At 52.8% G+C, this 18965-nt stretch overlaps 1 protein-coding gene across 3 annotated transcripts; it reads right to left on the bottom strand.

The window, feature by feature from the left end:
- Window positions 1–815: 815 nt before the first annotated feature.
- Window positions 816–13617, bottom strand: Fbxl16 (F-box and leucine-rich repeat protein 16). 3 transcript variants are annotated; one of them, NM_001379394.1, is made up of 6 exons: window positions 13258–13617; window positions 5015–5661; window positions 3890–4398; window positions 3496–3580; window positions 3119–3182; window positions 816–2704 (listed from the first exon to the last, which is right to left on the bottom strand). In NM_001379394.1, exons 1-6 carry the CDS (start codon window positions 13529–13531, stop codon window positions 2556–2558), a joined length of 1728 nt encoding a protein of 575 aa, NP_001366323.1. In that variant the 5' UTR covers window positions 13532–13617; the 3' UTR covers window positions 816–2555. The 3 variants fall into 3 exon arrangements, with proteins under 3 accessions (NP_001366323.1, NP_001366322.1, NP_001157697.1); NM_001379393.1 differs by lacking the exon at window positions 13258–13617 and adding an exon at window positions 12687–12979; NM_001164225.2 differs by lacking the exon at window positions 13258–13617 and adding an exon at window positions 12692–12979.
- Window positions 13618–18965: the final 5348 nt, after the last annotated feature.

Here is an 18965-nt window from a genome sequence, read left to right as displayed (position 1 = left end):
CTTGATCTTCTAGCAGTCTGTGATTATTTATTTATTTAATCTTTATTTGAGTGTGTGCACATGTAAATGCAAAAATGTGCCTGTGTGAGTTTTTATTTGTACCAATGTGTGTTCAGGTTCCCTAGGCGGCCAGAGAACATCATATCCCTAAAGCTAGAGTTACTGGGCAGCTTAAAGGCATCTGACGTGAGTGCTGGGAAACTGACCCCAGGTCTTCTGTAGGAACAGTAGATTCTTTGCACTACCGAGCCATCTATCCAGCATCACTGGATTATTTTAGAACATCACAATCCCTCACTTAGTGACCCCGTGCAGAAGATAAGGCTCATTTCTGCTCTTGGATAGCAAGATCCTAGATCCTTGTTTTCTTTTTCTTTTTTTTTCTTTTTTCTTTTTTTTTCTTTTTTCTTTTTCTTTTTCTTTTTCTTTTTTTTTCTGAGACAGGGTTTCTCTGTGTAGTTCTGGCTGTCCTGGAACTCACTCTGTAGACCAGGATGACCTTGAACTCAGAAATCCGCCTGCCTCTGTCTCCCAAGTGCTGGGATTAAAGGTGTGCGCCACCACCGCCCCTAGATCCTTTGGAAGACCTACATTTTGACATCAAACACATTGTTCCCTTTTGTGCATTCAGGACATTAGAGAACTTATGTTCGTCAGTTGCTAAGGTTCCAGTCCAGCCCTGAGCCTCCAACCTCTCCTGTTTATGGAGTACCTCTAATGATTTAGGAGGCAGGAAGACCCAGAGACCTGGGCCATCCAGGGCAGAGTTATCCCTTCCAACTTGGTCAGGTGACCAAAAAATAATAACCCACTTGTGTTTTTACAACTTTTTTAATATATATTTTTATAAACAGGTCACGTGATAAAATAGCACAAGAAACACTTACCAAATATAAGGTTATATCTTCCGCATATACAGGAGAATGAGGTCGTTATGTACAATAAGAAAATGATTTTAGGGGTTGGTTGGTTTTGTTTGTGTTCCTCTCTCCCCTTAAATTTTCCTCCTACAGTCATTGGAAATATCACAGCTTCAGTTGCATTAATACTTTGGGCAAATGGACAGCTTCCCCCTCCCTGTTGGGGGACTGTGGGAAGAGGGGCTGACAAATCTGGCTCCTGACCACTTCAGCCTGGGGCCTCCCTGGCCAACACTGCAGGGGCAGGGAACTCTTTGGGCTGTTGAATCTTTACTTTTCGTCAACAGCATCTCTCTCTCTCCTCTCTCTCTCTCTCTCTCTCTCTCTCTCTCTCTCTCTCTCTCTCTCTCCCTCTGGCTCTCTGGGAATTAGTTTACTCTCTTCCAACCAGATAGGGGTGTCCCAAGATTAGTTGTGGGTGCTGTGTCTCCTGGGGTTCAAGGTTGGGAGGGAAGGTTCCCAGTCCCTTCCTCGGTATTGTCACCTATATGCCAGGATCCCCTAGGACTTCCAAATTTCTTGAGACCTGACAGAACATGGTCACAAACCCTTTGGGCAGGCAAAGGTTTTGGAAGCTGGGAGAACTAAAGGAGGACTGGGAAGGAGCCCTCCTTCCCTGGGGTGTGAAGGGGGTGCTGGCCACTGGGAGATCAGAATCGCTGGTCAGTACTGACCCTGACTCATGGCCAGGCCCTCTGCAGATTCCACCTGAGGAGACCTATCCAGGGAGAAGCACAGTGCTGAGAGGCCTGAGCTCAGCTGGGGTAGGGGCTCAAATGGGTGGGCTGATCCCAAGGCCTGATAGCCCTGTGGGTGGCTCCAGATTGGGGTCTGCCAGGTGCCTATTCCACCCTTGCACTTAGGTGGATGGGCACCGGTTAGGCTAATGTTGATTGTTCCAAGGTCTGCGTCCTCCTAAAGCTGTCCCAACCTGGCCAGGGCCCAAGGATCTGTAGGCCAGGGGGAAAGAAGGAGATACGGGGGTAGGGGCGCAGGATACAGAGGACAAGAACTGACCTATATGGCAACAAGGAAGAAGGGAAGCCACTAGGTCAGGTGGGCATGGGGAGTTGGGCTCCTCAGGGGGCCATGGCTTTGGCAGTGGCCTGTGGCGCCTCATACCCTTTGGAGGGCTCCAGGCGCGGTGCAGTGGAAGATGTGGGAGGCCCTTGGGGGCTCTTCCAGGCCCCTAAGTCCTGGGGGACCAATCCCTCCATCCCCTTGGGCCCTGCCCGGGATGGGGGGACAGCGAGGGGAGGCAGAGAGCAGAATGAAGTGGGGAAGCCAGTGAGGGCATATGCACTCAAAGCATCCCCAAAAGGACCTAGACCCCCAGAAGGCGGGCGAGTGATGGCGGCGGCTGTGGCATGGTGGAGGGCGGGCGTGCAGTGCGGGCACGAGGGGCATGCACAAAGTCCCCGAGTGTGCGTGCGTGCGTGGGGCTGGCCCCTCTGCCTCTTGCCCCAGACAGGGAAGGAGCAGTTGAGCAGAGGAGCAAGGGAGGCACGGGGCGGGATTTCCCTCAGCTTGCCCCGCCTCCAGCGCAGGGCGGAGAAGAGATGCTCCGGCAGGGATGGAAGAAGGGCTACTGCCCAGGGCGTGGCCGGTTCCCGCGGCCGGGTCGGGAAGCCTGCGCTATTCAATGACGAGGCAGCGCGGCAGGTGCTGCGAGAAGTACTTGAAGAGCTCGGGTGTGGCTCCAGGGCAGTTGGTCAGCTCCAGCTCCTCCAGCTCTTGCAGTTGCACGAGGCCAGATAGCCCGGTGGTAGTTAGGAGCGGGCAGCCTGCAAGCATGAGGCACGGGGACAGCCGCTCAGCAGTTCAGTTCCGCCTGGCGGGAGGACTGGACTGGGCTGGGCAGGTGGGAAAGGCTGAAGAGGACAATGACCTGCTAGGGGTGGATTCTACTGGGCTTGCTGAATGAGGCGGGACCTGTACCGGGCGTGGAGGGGTGGGAATCTGACAGGATGGGCGGGACCTCCACCAGGGAAGGATGTGTTCAGACTTGGCCTGATGCAGGGTAGATCTGAGCAGGGCGTCACCAACAGGGCTTGGATTCACCCTCTAACCCGCTACCTGGGATGCGATTTGCCAAAACCTGAAATGAATCTATCTGCACAAAGGACCTGATGGGGGTGGGGGTCAGAGTGAGTGGGCATCGTTGCCCATGAGGCATGCGGGGGTGGGGGGTGTCTCACCTGCTAGAGACAAGAGTCGCAAATTTCTCATGGCTAAGAGGTGCTTCAACCCGAAGTCCTGCACCTGGGCGGGAGTGAGAGGAGGTCGTGTTAACTTATTTCCACTTGCTTGGGACCTGGAGCCACTAGAGGGGCAGGAGGTAGGGGTTCAAAATGGAGATTTCTCAGTCCCACCCCCACCCCCCGTAGACTGGAAGCACCAAGAGGGCCTTGGGGAATCTGGAACCCAATGATTCTGCTTAGTTTGGCTGCTGGTTCTAGAGGACTCTGAATGAGGCGGGGTGAAGTTCAAGGATAATCTGTACTGGTCCTCCACCCTGTCCTGTCCCGCCACCAACCACGCTCTAATTTCCAGATCCCTGGGGGCATGGAGGTACCTGGCAGCACCATCGCAGGTAGAGGCTGCGGAGAGACGACATGGTGGACAAATAGCTGAGACCAGTGTCCGTGATGCGTACACACCTGTGGTTGCACCAGAAGGGGGACTGCCCACCTTTAAATCACTTTACCCCATCCCCACCTAGGTCCTTCCCCCCTTTTCAGAGGTGTCCCTAGAGCAAGTCTCTGCCCCACACACCAATGCCCTATTCTTCCCCTGGTCCCACCCCGTGGCCTCCCCTTTTGGAATATGGCTTTTCCTCCAGTTTTGGGCACTCTATTCTATGTGGTTTTCCCCATCCCCGAAGCCTGTGAACCGGGCACCACCCACTCTAGGCTTCCAGTTCCTGGAGATCCCACCAGTACCCGCCTGGAGTGTAGGGATGTGTGCACCTGTCCAGCACGAGCTCCTCCAGTCGGTGCAAGTCGCAGGCCACATACTCCAGTGCCATATCGGTGATCCGAGGGCACCAGGAAAGGTCAAGGCTGCGCAATTTGCGCAGGTTCTCAGCTACAAGCTCCACTCCATCATCAGTGACCTTAGAGCAGCCTGAGAGGCTGAGTGAGGTGAGGTTGGGCAGACTGTGCACCACATTGACCACCCCATGGTTGGTTATCTCCCAGCAGGAAAGCAGGCGCAGCGTGTGGGTGCTGTGGCCCTGGCGTGCTGTGAAGTAGGCCAGGGCCGTGTCAGTCACGTGATAGGCCTGAAGGCTTAGCTCTGCCAGGTTGGGTAGAAGTTGTGAGATGGCAGCGATTGCATCATCTGCCACATTGATGCAGTCACTGACGCTCAGGGAGGTGATACGGGCACTGAGGCTGGACCACAGGCCAGCCTCGGTGAAATCGTTGCAGCCTGACAGCTCCAGACGCACCACTCCCTGCATCTGCTCCAGCATCACCTACAGGCAGGTACAAATCAGACTAAGTCAGCTCCCTGGCTCACGCCTGCCCGAAGAAGTTTCTGGGATTCTGGAAGCGGTGGTCTCTCAGGCGTGGGCTTGTGCAAGCATGCATCAGGCTGAACTCCAAGGAATGCACTTAAACTGCTTGTTATACTTTCCCAATATTCCAAGGGGGGAGGCAGGGCACAGGGGACACAAGCCAGGGTGTGGCCAGTGCAGGTGTTTAGAACAGATGATTTGAATATTAAAATTACAATCCAGGTCCAGGGGTGTGGGGAGGCAGGGCAGGGTGCTTCTAGGAGACTCTTAGCTACCCCTCCACACACCAGCCCAGCAGCCCATTCACCAAGGCAGCTTCACAAGCAAGCAGACACCCACATGTAATTGACTACTCTCTTGCACCAACCTTGACATCTTAATCACTTTTTAACAAGCCCACATTTTCACTTTGCATTAGGCCCCGAAATACCATCCTTGCTGCTTTTTATCCTGTATACACCTGAGTATCTTCCAGGCCCCTCAACCTCCCATGTCCATAAGGTTGCTTCTGCATGTTCCCCACCCCCCTCCCCAGACCCAGACCCATCTGGTCATAGCCAATTTTGGGACACACCTCTAGACCAGCGTCAGTGATGGTGGAGCGCTTGAGACTCATGGCCTTGACTCCCTTCTTAGAGAGAGAATAGTTGTCGATGAACTCGCAGATGTCTAAGTCGGAGACACCAACTAGGCAGAAGCCCTCAAAACCTCTAGCAGCAAAGCCCTGCAGGTTCACAAACTCCTTCTCGCCTCCAGGCAGCACGTTGTACAGCTCCTTGGCATGCAGCACAGGCGTGAGGCCCGCCCAGAACTTGGGCTGGTAGAGCACACGCCGCCAAGCCTTGCACACCTGAGCTAGTATGCACTTCTCACATGCTGAGAAATACCAGAAAAGCCCATTAAGGATCTTCTCGTCTGTGGCCAGTGGTGGCCGCTCCACTGGGGGTCCAGACACTGGACCCGAGGCTGGTCCACTGGCTGGGGGGCATGGCCCCCCGGCCAGAGCAACCCGGGATAGTGGTGTAGCCAGGCTTGGAGGTGGGAGGGTCGGTGGGGGTGGTGGCTGGCAAGGACGGTTCTTGGCAGCAGGTGTGCCCTTGGTGATGCTGGCTGCACCTAGGCCGTTGGGCTGGCCAGGCAGCTTCACCAGACCGTTTCGAGGCAAGCATGGAGGCTTGGGGTCACCATCGATACCGGGGCTCGACATTTTTCTTGCACGCTCTGTGGATGAGACAGGAGGAACAAATAAGTGTGCCAGGCTCTGGAGGAACTGGAGAGCTAACCTTTTCTCATCCTCGAGGCTCCTCACCCAAAGCATTTCCAGGACCACTTAACAGAACAGATCCTAGTATGCGCCTTTCTCTGTCTGCACAAGAGGCAAGCTGGCCACATTCACAGCTAGCTCAAGTGTCCACATCCTCTCTCTGTCCTATTCACTGGCTCAGCCTGCCTTGCTCAAAGGTGCTTTCTGATGCTCTGATTCCCATCGAGGCTTGGGGAGATGGAATCCTTTTTTTTTTTTTTTTTTTTCGTTTTTCAAGAAGACAGGGTTTCTCTGTGTAGCCCTGGTTGTCCTGTAGACCAGGCTGGCCTTGAACTCAGAAATCTGTCTGCCTCTGCTTCCCGAGTGCTGGGATTAAAGGCATGCGCCACCATGCCCGGTGGTAGATGGAATCCTTAACTGTTCCTTTCACCTCCAATCCTCTGATGCCCCTTCCTGGAGTTTATCTTGAGGACTAGGATCGGAGAACCCAGAGAAGAAAGGTGCTTGAATAGCCCTGAGTCACAGACCAGCTCTCCAAAATCTGTGCACCTAGTCAGTGGTGGCACATGCCAGTGCTTGGGAGGCAGAGGCAGGCAGATCTCTGAGTTCAAGAGCAGCCTTGTACAGAGAGAGTTCCAGGACAGCCAGGACTACACAGAGGAGCCCAATCTCAAAAGAGAAAAAAAATCTGTATCCCTATAAAAGGCTCTGAGGCTCAGTCGCATCCCCTGTATAGCTGACTGTGCTACCAGCACAGTGATACTTGGACACATGCTTTTTCATATTTAAAAAATTTAAAATTTTCTGTGTACGGGTGTTCTCTTGCATGTGTACCACATACATATCTGTGGAATTCAGAAGAGGACATAGATCTCCTGGAGCTGGAGTTACAGGCCTCTAGGTCCTCTGTAAAAGCAGCAGGCACCCAAGCACTGAGGCACTTCTCCAGCCTGCTGGACACATGCTCTAATCCCCCACCCGAGTCAACGCAAACAGTGCTGTGCTGTCTCTGTACAACCAAGGAAGTAGAGGCCAAGACCAAGAGAACTATCTGACTAAGCTCATGGCCGATAGTTAAGTGGTAGAGCTAAAATTCGGATCAGAACTGGAGGAGGAAGGTCATATGGAAGGCCAGCATGACCAACATGTCTGAATCACTCCCTCCCTGTTCCCCTCAGACTCCCAGGCCTGTGACTGGGTTGCAGAGGACACTGTGAGTGGACAGCACGGAGGGAAAGAGCAGTGAGACTCTCATAATGCCATGATCTCTGTCTGCTCTGCATTCCAGACATCACACCCACCACCACCCAGCATCCAGAAGGATGTGATTTTTCCATGGATTTCACCTGCAGATGAAATGCTCAATGCAACACTTAAAACATTCAAAGGCAATACTCTGGACTCCAGATGGCCCCTTCTATAAATGAGTGCTCTTGGCTAGCCTCTGGTGAGTCCATTTCCTCAACATGAAATCTGGGAGGTGACACCACAAACTCCTTCCTGTGGGAGGGATTTGCAGTCTATGGTAGTGTAAATCCTGAGTCCCAGAGCTGACCCAAGGGCAAGGCAGGGTTTCCCTTTCTGTGTGTATAGGTGATCCCAGGATGAGCAGGATGCACACATGAATTGTCAGTTTTTGCCCTACAATCTCCAGGGAGTCAACAAAAGCCTCTACCAAACCTTCAGTCATACCTTCATACCTGGCTTTGGTGGCTCATAACCTTGCCAGGGAGCCTGGAGCAATACCAAGGGCTACATGAAGAAGCTTCCCAAGTGGTGGGCACTGAAGTACACAGACCCTCAGCAGAGAAAGACTCATGTTACCCTTTAGGTTGAGACCCCTTTCTGGAGCTACAGGGCCAAGGAAATTGGCTACTCTTTCTTATACTCTGGCTTGACACAAGAGAAGTAGACAAGAACTACCTTCTGCCTTTATTTTGCAATTCTGTCTCTATGGTTCCCTATATTGCACATGCAATCTGTGCTAGTTTCCCACCTCTGGGAAGGGAAAGTCCCGGGTTAAGCTCTCCCCAGAACATGGTCCTCATGATGAACCTAGTTCTGTGTCTAAGGATGGCCATTGGCAGTCCACCCTAAGGCCCTCAGTACTGTCTCCTGATTACTCCCTTTCTCAATATGACTCTTAAGACCTGGGGAGTAGGCCAGCTATTCCCTAAAGGTTTCAGACCTTGGCTGCTCTTTGTGCTCAAGAACAGGCAATAGTAGCTACAAAAAAAAAAAAAAAAAAAAAAAAAAAAAAAAAAAGCCAGTATAGCAAGTAGCAATGCTAACACTTGCCAAATGCACACTGGTTCAATCACATAAGAACCCGAGGCTCTGAAGAGTTATAGTTTGCATGCTACGGTAAGGGAAGTCTAAAGTGTGGTTACCCCAATTCCCTGGAGCAATATAGGGAAGCTGGCCTGTTGCGGGACAGCAGCATCCATGATGGGAAAGGATGAGATTCTTCCTTATGTGCTCCAATTCTTATCCAGTACCACCCGCATTCCTGGGAACTGTGCTGAGGGTGGAGAGACAGCCCCAGCCTGAGTACCAGCCATATACTAAGTCTTGGTCTACCTCTAGACTGCCCATGGAACCTCAGCCACTAGGCGCAGAATCAGCGCTCTCGGAACCCCGCAAGCAGCACCACGGACAGCTCCCGCGCTCAATGTGGTCAGCCGGGCTTTCTGCACCAGAGACAGTGGAGCGGAGGAGGAATGATCGGTGGCTCCGGCAAACCCAGCTCCACAGGAAGAGGCAGAGGGAGAAGCCGCCCGCTTGGCTAGGATCTGGAGGAGGCTGCGGAGGCGGTGCCAGGGGAGAAATAATCCAAGAGCTGTGCCGATTTAGGCTGAAAATGCTCCCAGCCGCGGGTGTGCACGTGGAGCGCCTGAGTTGCTGGGGGTTGGGGGGGAGATGCACGTGGATGCCCCGGGCATCTGCAGGGCTCCTTTCTGCCCCTCTCTGCAGCTCTGGAGATTCACGTTTCCAGAAGCACACGATCGACCCCCTTCCCACCTTCCAGACTTGGGTCACATAGGTGAATCCAGGCCAGATTCAGTGTCTAATTCCCCCATCCAGGCCCCTGTCCTTGGTGGAAGCCTCATCTCCACAAAGTCAACCTCGCTTTGTGATTAGAGAGGTTCTCACTTATTCTTTCTCTTTGACATTAACCAAGCCTGAGAACCCCACAGGCGTCCAAAAATGGAAACAGTTACACCTGAACTCAAGGGCTGAGGCTTTCAGAGAAAGCTAAGCACACACTGGAAGACTGGAACTTTCTTGCCAGGTGAGCAAGAGGTTATTGAGGGGTTCTAAGCAAGGATCACTCCACCTGGCCCTGCCATCTCACCAGATGATGACATAAGGTCTGCTCCCAGGTATCGTTCTATAGCCCAGGCTGGCCTTGTATTTACAGCCATCCTACCTCTCTGGGATTACAAATATGTACTGCCATGCCTAGCTAGAGCTCCTTAATGATGCTGCAACTCCTGCTTCCTAGGAGGGGGGTGGGGGGATGGATCAGTGGCCAAGTGACCCAGGTTGTCTCTCCCTTCACGGACAAGCACCTCAGGAGCTAATACTGAGGAGAGGCCTTCTGGAATGATGTCCGAACTGGCACAGCACTCAGCCCCAGGCCCAGTATGTCCTGTGCTTGGTTTGGAGTAGAATTCTGGGTCATCTCTAGACTGCAGGGGAGCTTGAGATGGGACTCCCTAGGTCCATCCTGGGCTAGGAAGGGACAGTGACAACTTCCTCAGCTGCTGTGTCTTCATCAGCCCGTCTCATCAAGGTGCTCTCCGGGAGCACTGACTGTAGTCTTTGCCCTCTCTAGAGGACTCATTGTGGACATAAGGAACATGGAGGGTACAATGGGTCTCCTGGGAAAGTTCCAGTACTTGGTGATTTCCAGATTGGCATTCCACAGAGTCTGATGCTGAACCACGAGGACTTGCCTCTTTTGTATATCCAGTCATCAAAAGAGTCTCCTGGCCTCATCTCCATCCATTCCTCCTTCCCTAGCCAGACCCCTGCTCTTCATTCTCCCACCCCCCCTCACCTGGACAAGTGGCGGTGCCCTGCTTGTCTCATAGGCTTTCTCAGTGCCGAGCTTGCTGCCTGCCTCCATAGATAGGATCCCCTAGTACTCTGAAAAAGCACCTCCAGGTGTCACCTGGAGATGTCATCACTGTTTCTACCCGTGGCCTGGTAACTCCTTGAAGACAAATAGCACCATGAGTGTGTGGCTTCTGGGTACTGCTGAAGGAATGGACAAGAAATGGTCACCTGAACCATTCAGGTTCAGGGGTGCAGCTGCCCGAGGCTGAGAGCCTTGGCTGGTTGGCGGGGCAGGAGAAGCACAAGAATTTAACTCCGGGTATGCTTGTGGTCAGCATTTGTTCAAAAGAAATAGATTGGTGCCAGCACCTAGCTCCCCAGACCCGCTGATCTTGAGGTGCAGGTACTCAGGGAGAGGAGATCTTTTGGCTAAGTCCCTCTTCTGGGGTTTCATGGCTAAGGAATCTGACTGGCTGACCCCCAAAATCTGACCTGATCCTAGGAAAAAGAGACAGGAGTCACCAAGGAGATGCCTTCCTCCAACATCCCTGCCTCATGACTTCCTAGAGCACCACCGTTCAAAACAAGCCTCAGAAAGGGATGGATCTTTCTGATGCTGCAGAGAACTGCCACTTGTCCCAAGACCCCAAAGCACTCAGACTAGGAACACATCTGTTGTACCTTGTGTCTTTTTCTTCTGCCTCACTGGGTCCTGTGTTTTCCTATGATTTGACTAGTGGCCTCTGCACACAGCTATCTTCCAGCGGGGTCACTGCTGTTACCCTGAAATCTTAAAGACCGCCAACTACACACTCACCAATGTCTCACCCGTCATCTCTCTCAGTCTAGGGACTCTTTCCCTGAGTCTGTGCACAGGTCAGGATGAAGGCCACCTTGGAGGCTGGCTTCTGGCCTGCATAGCACCTGCCCTGATCAGCTCCTCAGGTTTGAAAAGGACAACCAAAACACCCATCTCCAGTTCAGTCTGTAGTGGCAGCCCCGTGGCCTGGGGTGACGACCAGGGTATCTGAGATTGGGGGCACAGAGCAGGCAACATGTTCTGTGACAGTGCTGTGACTCAGGCACATTCACATCCCTGCCACTTTGCACGTGTCAACCACAGCACTTTTCTTCCACCCCCTGCTGGAGCTGCCTCTGGGGTGTGTGTGTGCCAGGGACTTGGGGATAGGGAGACCCTTGGCCCAGGAGGTAAACAGACCCAGGTTGAACCTAGGTCAATGCTCCAGAAGATCAAACTAATGCTCTGTGACCAAACTAAGGGCAAATAGTCACGACAGGCTTCATCTTATCACGCCCCCCCTCCCGCTGTTCTGTAGAATATGAGACCTTCAAAACCCAAGGCTCCTTTAGACACCTGCCAAGTGAGGCCCACCTGCACTCTCTGCAGCCAGTTTGGCCATCTGACCACTAATGGGGACAGTTCAGGGCTGCTCACTGACCTCCTGACCTTGCTTTGCTGCCTTCCCCCCCCCCCCAGTGCCAGTCCCGGAAGGTTCATCAGTGACTCTCAGAGGTGAAGGCTTATGGTCAGGAAGGTTGAGTGATGCCCACCAGAAGCCCCTTCTAGTGCCTCTGAAATAGAGAGCCCAATCTCTCAGGGCTACCTAGATGCACTTGTTTTAACTTCATCAGTGCGAGACGGGACCTGTTCAGGTGTATTTGGGAGAACAGGTGAGTGCATACGTGTCCTGGACTTACAGTATGGGTGACTGGGGAGGCAAATAGTGAGGGTGGCAGGAAATGAGGCTGCTGAATCTTGGGCTATCTCAACATCACCCACGTTTTCAACCTTGACTTTCCCTCTCTTCTCCCAATGGCTCCCAGCCCGGCCCTCAGGCCACGTCTAGGCAGGAAATCGAGGCTCCACCATGCCTCTGACCTGATCTAGGCAGCCCCTAATCATCCAGGCTCCTGTCCCAACACCGGCCCCCCCCCCGCCCCTCCCCCCTGCTGCGATGAGGCTGCTGTCCAGCACTTCATCAAAGTGTTGGGCTGGAACAGAGGGTCCCGTGTCCCGAAGGGGCAGCAGGGAGGCCTGAGAAGACCCTGGTCAGTGGGCCCTGGGACAAGATGGCAGTGGAAGTCGGGCCTCCAGGAGGGAGCAGGTGAAGTGGCATCTGCCATCTGCTCCTGGGAGGTCAGCTGCTGGCTCGGGCTGGGAGGGGCTAGCAGGAGGGCTGCTAGGCCAGATCCAGGCCTCAACAGTGCAGCCTTCTCTCCTGGGATGACGGGTGGGGAGGATCCCCCACTGACTAACATCCTAGAAGGACATGGAAGCCCTGCTCAGCAATCTCAGGATGCCCATTCCCCATTTTGAAGCCTTCCAATCTTGGCCAAGGCCCATTTTCTTTTTCTAGAACCAAAGACATGCCAGCCCACTCCCTGGTATAGAGCTGTGGGCGGCAGCTCTATACCAGCTCATGTCCAGAAGGCGTCCAGGACCCCTAGGCCACATATCCACATGGCTCCTCCCTTTTAATTGTATCAACACCTGTCACGTCCTCCAGTCCGCCGGAGGCTCATAGGGCTGGAGTGGGGAGAGCCCAGAGCCAAGCCAGAAGGAGTGGGGGCTGACGGCCTGCAGTTCCGCGTCCTCGCAGCCACCGTGCTTCCTCTCAGCAATTCCGTGGTACGGAGATACAGCCTGACCGCGCTGCCGGTAGCGAGCGGGGCGCAATCAGGCCGGCCACTAGGGTTAGGGGCTGCGGAACCGCTGGCTCAGCGGCCGAAGGGTGAGGTGGGGAAGGGGCTGCGATTACGTAAGCCCTGCTCAGGCGGCGGCGGCCGCGGCGCAGTCCCAAGTCCCCACCCCGCCCCCTCCTCATTGTAGCCTTCGCGGAGGCAGTGGCTCGACCTGGACCCTCCCCTCCCCGCAGCCTGGCCGCGCGCGCACACACACCTTACCTCGGCCAGGGCTTCTGGCTCATGCCACGCTGTCCGCCGGGCGACCTCGCGTCATGGGGAGCTCAGCACCCGAGCCGCCTAGCGCGGAGGCGGCCGAGGTGCTGGACTGGCTAGCAGGGCCCGACTGCGCCCCGCGCCCGGCGCCCCGCGCCAGGGCCCTCTCCGCAGAGTTCCGAGCGGAGCTCCCCGGTGGGAGAGGATCTGCCGCCCTGAGCCTCCCACCGGGGAGGCTGAGGCTGTGCCCAGATAAATAAGGCCGCTTTGCAGGGAACCCGGCGGGCGCCTCCTCCCTCCCCTTCCCCTCCTCCCTGCGCTCCTCCTCCGCGCTCCTCCCCGCGCTCCTCCGCGGCCGCCGCCGGCGCCGCGCGTGCCCCCCGCCCGGCCCTAAGAGCCGCGCCCTCGCGCGCTCCCGGCGTCCGGACCAATCCGGGTTCTAGAGCCAGGCTGAGGTGTCGAGAATCCCCAACCCCGCCCCGCTCCTCTCCGCGCGCTCCCGGTGCGGTACCGACGGGCACGCGCCAGGCGGCAGCACCCGCTCAGCGGCCGGTGTTCGCACAATAACAAACCCCGTAGGCCGCGCGGCCGAAGAGCAGCTTCGAGTGTCCCATCTGCACAAAGTGGTGGCGACCCAGAATCTTGCCAGCTGAGGAGAATTGCGGTCCTTGGCGCGAGCGGTTGGCAGTGGGGTTCCGGATCCTGCGCAGATGCAACTGGCCCTATGTGCCCTTGCTTGGATTGCCACCTGTGAGGGCGAGGAAAGAGAAGCCGAGTGGAGACATCGACATCGTCGCACCTCCACACACACACACACACACCCTCCTTATGGCCCCTAGGATTCATATCCCTTCCGATCCTGTTGCGAGTCAGGCAGAAGAATCCCTGTTCTGGGTGACATAGTCACACACTTGCAAGCAAGTGACTAAAGCAAGCGTCAATGAAAACACAAGACAGTGGAGTGATAGTGGGGAGGGGTTACTTCTGACAATGTCACAAATGATCTGAGACGCCCTCTCTGTCCCCATAGCACTTGGTAGGAATGGTTCGAGAATCGACCTGCCTTATGGAGTTCCACAGGTTCGCTCTGAGATGAAGTAGAGGTCAGGTGGTGGCAGCCTGTATGGACCAGGGAGGGTGGTTTGTGTAAAAGGACCCATTAAGGGCTGCTGGAGAGCCAGACCTCTCAGCAGGCTAAAGGGACCCCAATCTGGGTCTCTCTTGAGACCAGAAACAGCAGATGTTGGGACAGCAGAGTAGCGTCTTGGAAGAGAAGGAGCTTCAGGGTGGAATGTCCTCAGATGAGACCAACTGCTGTGGAGATGGGAGGTCTGTCTCCTGGGAATGATGTGAGGCCTAGGGGCAATAAGAAAGGGAAGTAAGCTGTATCCTAGCTGGTGTGTGTGTGTGTGTGTGTGTGTGTGTGTGTGTGTGTGTGTGTGTGTGTGTGGTGTATGATCATATATGTGAAGGTGCAAATAGAAGTTAGAGGGCAGTCTCAGGTATTTCTTAGGCAGTGTGTGTGAGTGAGTATATGTGTGTGTGTGTGTGTGTGAGAGAGAGAGAGAGAGAAAGAGAGAGAGAGAGAGAGAGAGAGAGAGAGAGAGAGAGAGAGAGAGAGAGAGAGAGGAGAGAGAGACTGATATTAGAATCCTCTTCTACCAGTCTTTAAAAAAATTATATATTTTATGTATGTGAGTATACCATGGCTATCTTCAGACACACCACAAGAGGGCGTCAGATCCCACTACAGATGGTTGTGAGCCACCAGGTGATTGCTGGGATTTGAACTCAGGACCTTTTGCTCAGGTTAAGCAGTCAGTGCTCTTAACCACTGAGCCATCTTGCCAGTCTGTCTTCTACCACTCTTTACCCTGTTTTGTCTTTTCTTTTTTTCTTTTCTTTTTTTTAATGGTTTTAGAGCTTTATCGTTAAAAGGAAGGGAGAAAGAGAGGAGGTAGAAAGAGGGAGAGAGAGCGGCCATGGCCACATAAAGAGAGGGGGAAAAAGAGAGAGATGGAAGAAGGGCTAGAGAGTAAAGTAAAAAAGGGTGAGAGCTTGAAGAGCTATCCTGATTTTTCTTTTCTTTTCTTTTTTGAGACATTTATACTGGACTGCCTGACCCACAGGTCCCCAGGACCCTAATCCTCAGGCAGGCACTTTACCCACAGAACTACCCCTTAGCCTGTATCACCCACTCCCCCCCCCCACTTCCTTTTTCTCTTTCTTTCTTTTTTCTTTTTTTTTTTTTTTTTTTCCCTCTTGTGTGCATTCTCTCACTGGTTTGGAACTGACTGAGTAGGCTGGGCTGGCTGGCTACTGCTCCTAGAGGTCACCTGTGTCGACTTCCCATACTGAGGTTACAGCTACAGGCCACAGAATTCAGCCTTAACTTTTTCGAGACAGGGTTTCTCTGCGTATCCCTGGCTGTCCTGGAACTCACTCTGTAGACCAGCCTGGCCTTGAACTCAGAAATCTACCTGCCTCTGTCTCCCAAGTGCTGGGATTAAAGGCGTGCACCACCACGCCCGGCTTTTTTTTTTTCTTTTTTTTTAATTTTTGAATGCAATTTGAGGACAGAACTCAGGACCTAGTGCTTGCAAGACATACACTTTGCAGACCAATCTCTCTCCAAGGCCCTGGCTGTCTTTTATAGGGTGAGTCACTGTTTTTACAGCAGGGGCCTTGAGTCTAGCTTGTCATAGCCAGGATTGAGGCAGGCATGGGTGTGGCTGGAACTAGAGTGTCACTATCTTGCCTGGATATGGATCAGATATGATGGATCAGCATGGGGCAGGGACTAGGGCAGATGTGAGTAGCCAGACTATGCTCTTCCCACTTCTCTACTTATTGCCCTTGCAGTTGGTCTTCGGTGGTAGCATGGGTCCTTGGGCAATTACAGAGGACAAAAAGCCTCTGCACGCACAAATAACCACTGGGGAATCCAGAAAAAGTTAAACACACAACTTACCCCTTCGGTGGAATGAGGTGCGAAGCTGCTCTTTCCAGCTGTTTTACAGCCTGGTGATCCTTCACTGTCAGATGAGACAGGGTCTGTTCTCATCTCCAAGAATTGACTTAGCTCAGACCTTTTCCCCTTAAAACCATTACATTTAGGCCACAAAATACATTATGAGTGATGTCACTTGTATTTTACAACAGCCTAAGTGACTTCTATAATATTTTAGGGCCAGGCCAATCCTGACACCCACTGGCATTACATTTATCTCAGTCTTATTTATTTATTTATTTGTTTGTTTGTTTGTTTGTTTGTTTATTGCATATGAGTACATTGTAGCTGTCCTCAGACATACCAGAAGAGGTCATCAGATGCCTTTATAGATGGTTGTGAGCCACCATGCCATTGCTGAGAATTGAACTCAGGACCCCTGAAAGTGCAGTGACTTAACTACTGAGCCATCTCTCCAGTCCCAACAGTCCCCATTCTTGTGAAAGAAGCCAGATGTACATCATAAAGAATCTCAATGCAAGCATGGCTTAAATTGTTGTGCACCTGGGGTTGGAGAGATGGCTCAGTGGGTAAGAGCGCTGACTGCTCTTCCAGAGGTCCTGAGTTCAATTCCCAGCAACCACACGGTGGCTCACAACCCTCTGTAATGAGATCTGGTACCTTCTTCTGGTGTGTCTGAAGATAACTACAATGTACTCACATACATAAAATAAATAAATAAATCTTTAAAAAAATTGTTGTGCACTTGGAACCGAGTTCATTGTTATCTGAATACTTTTCCCAAAAAATTGTGCTGTGCTTAAATATGTCTAAAGTAGGACAGGAGAGATGGCTCAGCAGTTAAGAGCACTGACTGCTCTTCCAGAGGTCCTGAGTTCAATTCCCAGCAACCACATTGTGGCTTACAGCCATCTGTAATGGGATCTGATGCCCTCTTCTGGTGTGTCTGGAGACAGTGACAGTGTACTCACATACATAAAATAAATAAATACATCTTTTTAAAAAAGAAAAAATATGGCTAAAGTAAAATGATGTGGACCAGACTCTAGAAGTTTTGGTCCAGCGTTGGTTACAGTCAAATCGGTCTGAGCCAAGTTTCATTCTGACTTGTGCTGATTGGTTTCCCTCTGCCTGTTGTAAATGCTACAGGGGATCACTAGCTGGGCGTGTGTCTTGGCTGGGGCAGATAGGATGAGCACACTCCGGTGTGAAGGTGGGTGTGAGGAAGGCCCAGCACACAGTGGCCCTGTCTCTTGAGAGCACTTAGGAAGTTACTGAGCACTAATCTGGGGGCCTTTCCTCTCTCATCAAAGGACCAACCTGCTTCCCTCTACCTCTGCCATCCTCCTCAGATCAGGCTCTCCTTCATGTCATCAGAAACTTCCAACTTACTGCTCTCTTCTGCTCCCCTTGGGATTCCAGGAGTTCAGTTGGCATGCATTAATGGTCCAGCTCTCTCAGGCAGCTATCTCCTCAGTTGTGGTCTGTTAGACCCTTGTTCCAGGCTGGCGAGATGGCTCACTGAGTAAGAGCACTGACTGCTCTTCCAAAGGTCCTGAGTTCAAATCCCGGCAACCACATGGTGGCTCACAACCACTTATAATGAGATCTGATGCCCTAATCTAACACCCTCTTCTGGTGTGTCTGAAGTCAGCTACAGTGTACTTATGTATAATAATAAATAAATCTTTGGGCCGGAACGAGCCGAGTTGACTAGAGTGAGCAGAGGTCCTAAAAATTCAAATCCCAACAACCACATGAAGACTCACAACCATCTGTACAGCTAGCTACAGTGTACTCGCATACATTAAATAAATAAATCTTTTTTTAAAGACCCTTGTTCCTTGGGCTCTATGCCAGCTAGGAGGGTACCACATCTCTCACCTGGCACTTCATCTGGTGTGGCCTCTTGTCACCTGCCACTGAATGAACTTATTTGACTCTCAGACTCTATATCCTCCCCAGAAGTTTTCACTTTCATGTCTTCCCCAAACACCAAGAACCCCTCTTCTCAGCCTGGGCCTACTGGCTCTCTGATGGCACAGTTATGATGAGCTGTTGGCTGACACAACACTTAGAGGGCCAGGGTGGGGTTTCCTGGGTACCCAGTGGGGCATAGGGGAGGTTCACACACCCCTGTGGTCATGATGATAGGGAAGCTGGCTTCTGGAACACCTTCCACGGAGGATTCCTGCATCATTCATTCCTGATGACGCTTTTGGAACATCTTACATCCTGAGAGAACTGTGTCAGACAATATCCAAGTGCCTGACCAGGGACTTTCGTCTCCTGCACAGAATATGGGGTAGCATATAGGGCCAGTTCAACCAGGATGCTTTCTTCACGGGTCAGTCTTACTTGTCTTAAGCACCCCTCTCTTAAGACACCCCTCATCTAAGGCTATTATTATGTTCCTCACCCTTGCCTTGATGTCAGAGCAGAGAACACTGTCTTCTATCCAGGCTTCTAAGGTCCAACTCCACAGAATGGGGATGATGAAGACTAGGGCTGCTGGCACATTTGGCTCGGATAGAGAGGGAGGAGGGAGCATCATGGGATCACTCCTAAGCCTAGAGTGATGATGATAGCTCTACACTGTCTCTAAGTCTTACCACAGGAGGTTCCAGGCATGGCCTTTCAGGGTTCTAGTGTGGAGAGTGCTGGGGAGACACACAGCTGGGTCACATCTTCCCCAGGTCGTTCCCCTCACTGAACCCCTTCTGGGAAACGTAGTTGGGCTATAAGGAGGAATACCTTGAGTGCACAGTATTGGTGGGGAGCGACCCCTTCAAGTGAGTCACCCTGAGCTCAGGTAGATACTTTATGCCCCCGATCCTCTCTACCCTCCTTTCTTCTCTCTCCCTCTTTACTTACCCTCTGTCCTTTTCCATTCCTCTTCCTGTCTCCCTATACTCCTCCGCCCTTTCCTTTTCCTCCACCCTGTCCCTGCCAAGAGCCAGAGGCTGAAGTGCACAGGAGAGAAGCAGGTGGAACATCAGTCTGGCTGCCCTGATGACAGGGTGAGAGCGTTGAGGTTCTCTGCTGGCCTCTGCTTTGGCCTGGCCCCACCCCCTGTCAAGACTGAGGATGACTCAGGGCCCAGCTGACACCTCAGCAGCACGAGTCGCCTAGTGATGGCGGTCTCCCGGCAACGGTCGTCTCCTAGCAATGGGATATTTTCCCCTGGCCCTGGCTGGAGCCAGTGGCTATTTATAGCTCAGCTTCAAATCAATCAGCAGCTGCATTTTAGGCTTGTGTTGGGGGGGGGGGCTTCTCAGCAAATGAAAAACTACAGAGATAGAAACCTCA

This window comes from Mus musculus, chromosome 17 (genome assembly GCF_000001635.26).
Source record: "Mus musculus strain C57BL/6J chromosome 17, GRCm38.p6 C57BL/6J".
Lineage (NCBI taxonomy): Eukaryota > Metazoa > Chordata > Mammalia > Rodentia > Muridae > Mus > Mus musculus.
The sequence above is the reverse complement of the archived record's forward strand: the minus strand, read 5'-3'. Positions and strand labels throughout refer to the sequence as shown.

What these genes read in the sequence shown, in the direction of transcription:
- Fbxl16 (NM_001379394.1), bottom strand. Translation starts at nt 13,531, where the DNA reads ATGAATCCTAGGGGCCATAAGGAGGGTGTGTGTGTGTGTGTGTGGAGG. An exon ending in TCGGCCGCGCGGCCTACGGG is followed by an intron (nt 5,662 to 13,257) that starts GTTTGTTATTGT and finishes TCTCATCCACAG; the next exon opens with AGCGTGCAAGAAAAATGTCG. An exon ending in GCGACTCTTGTCTCTAGCAG is followed by an intron (nt 2,705 to 3,118) that starts GTGAGACACCCC and finishes TCATGCTTGCAG; the next exon opens with GCTGCCCGCTCCTAACTACC.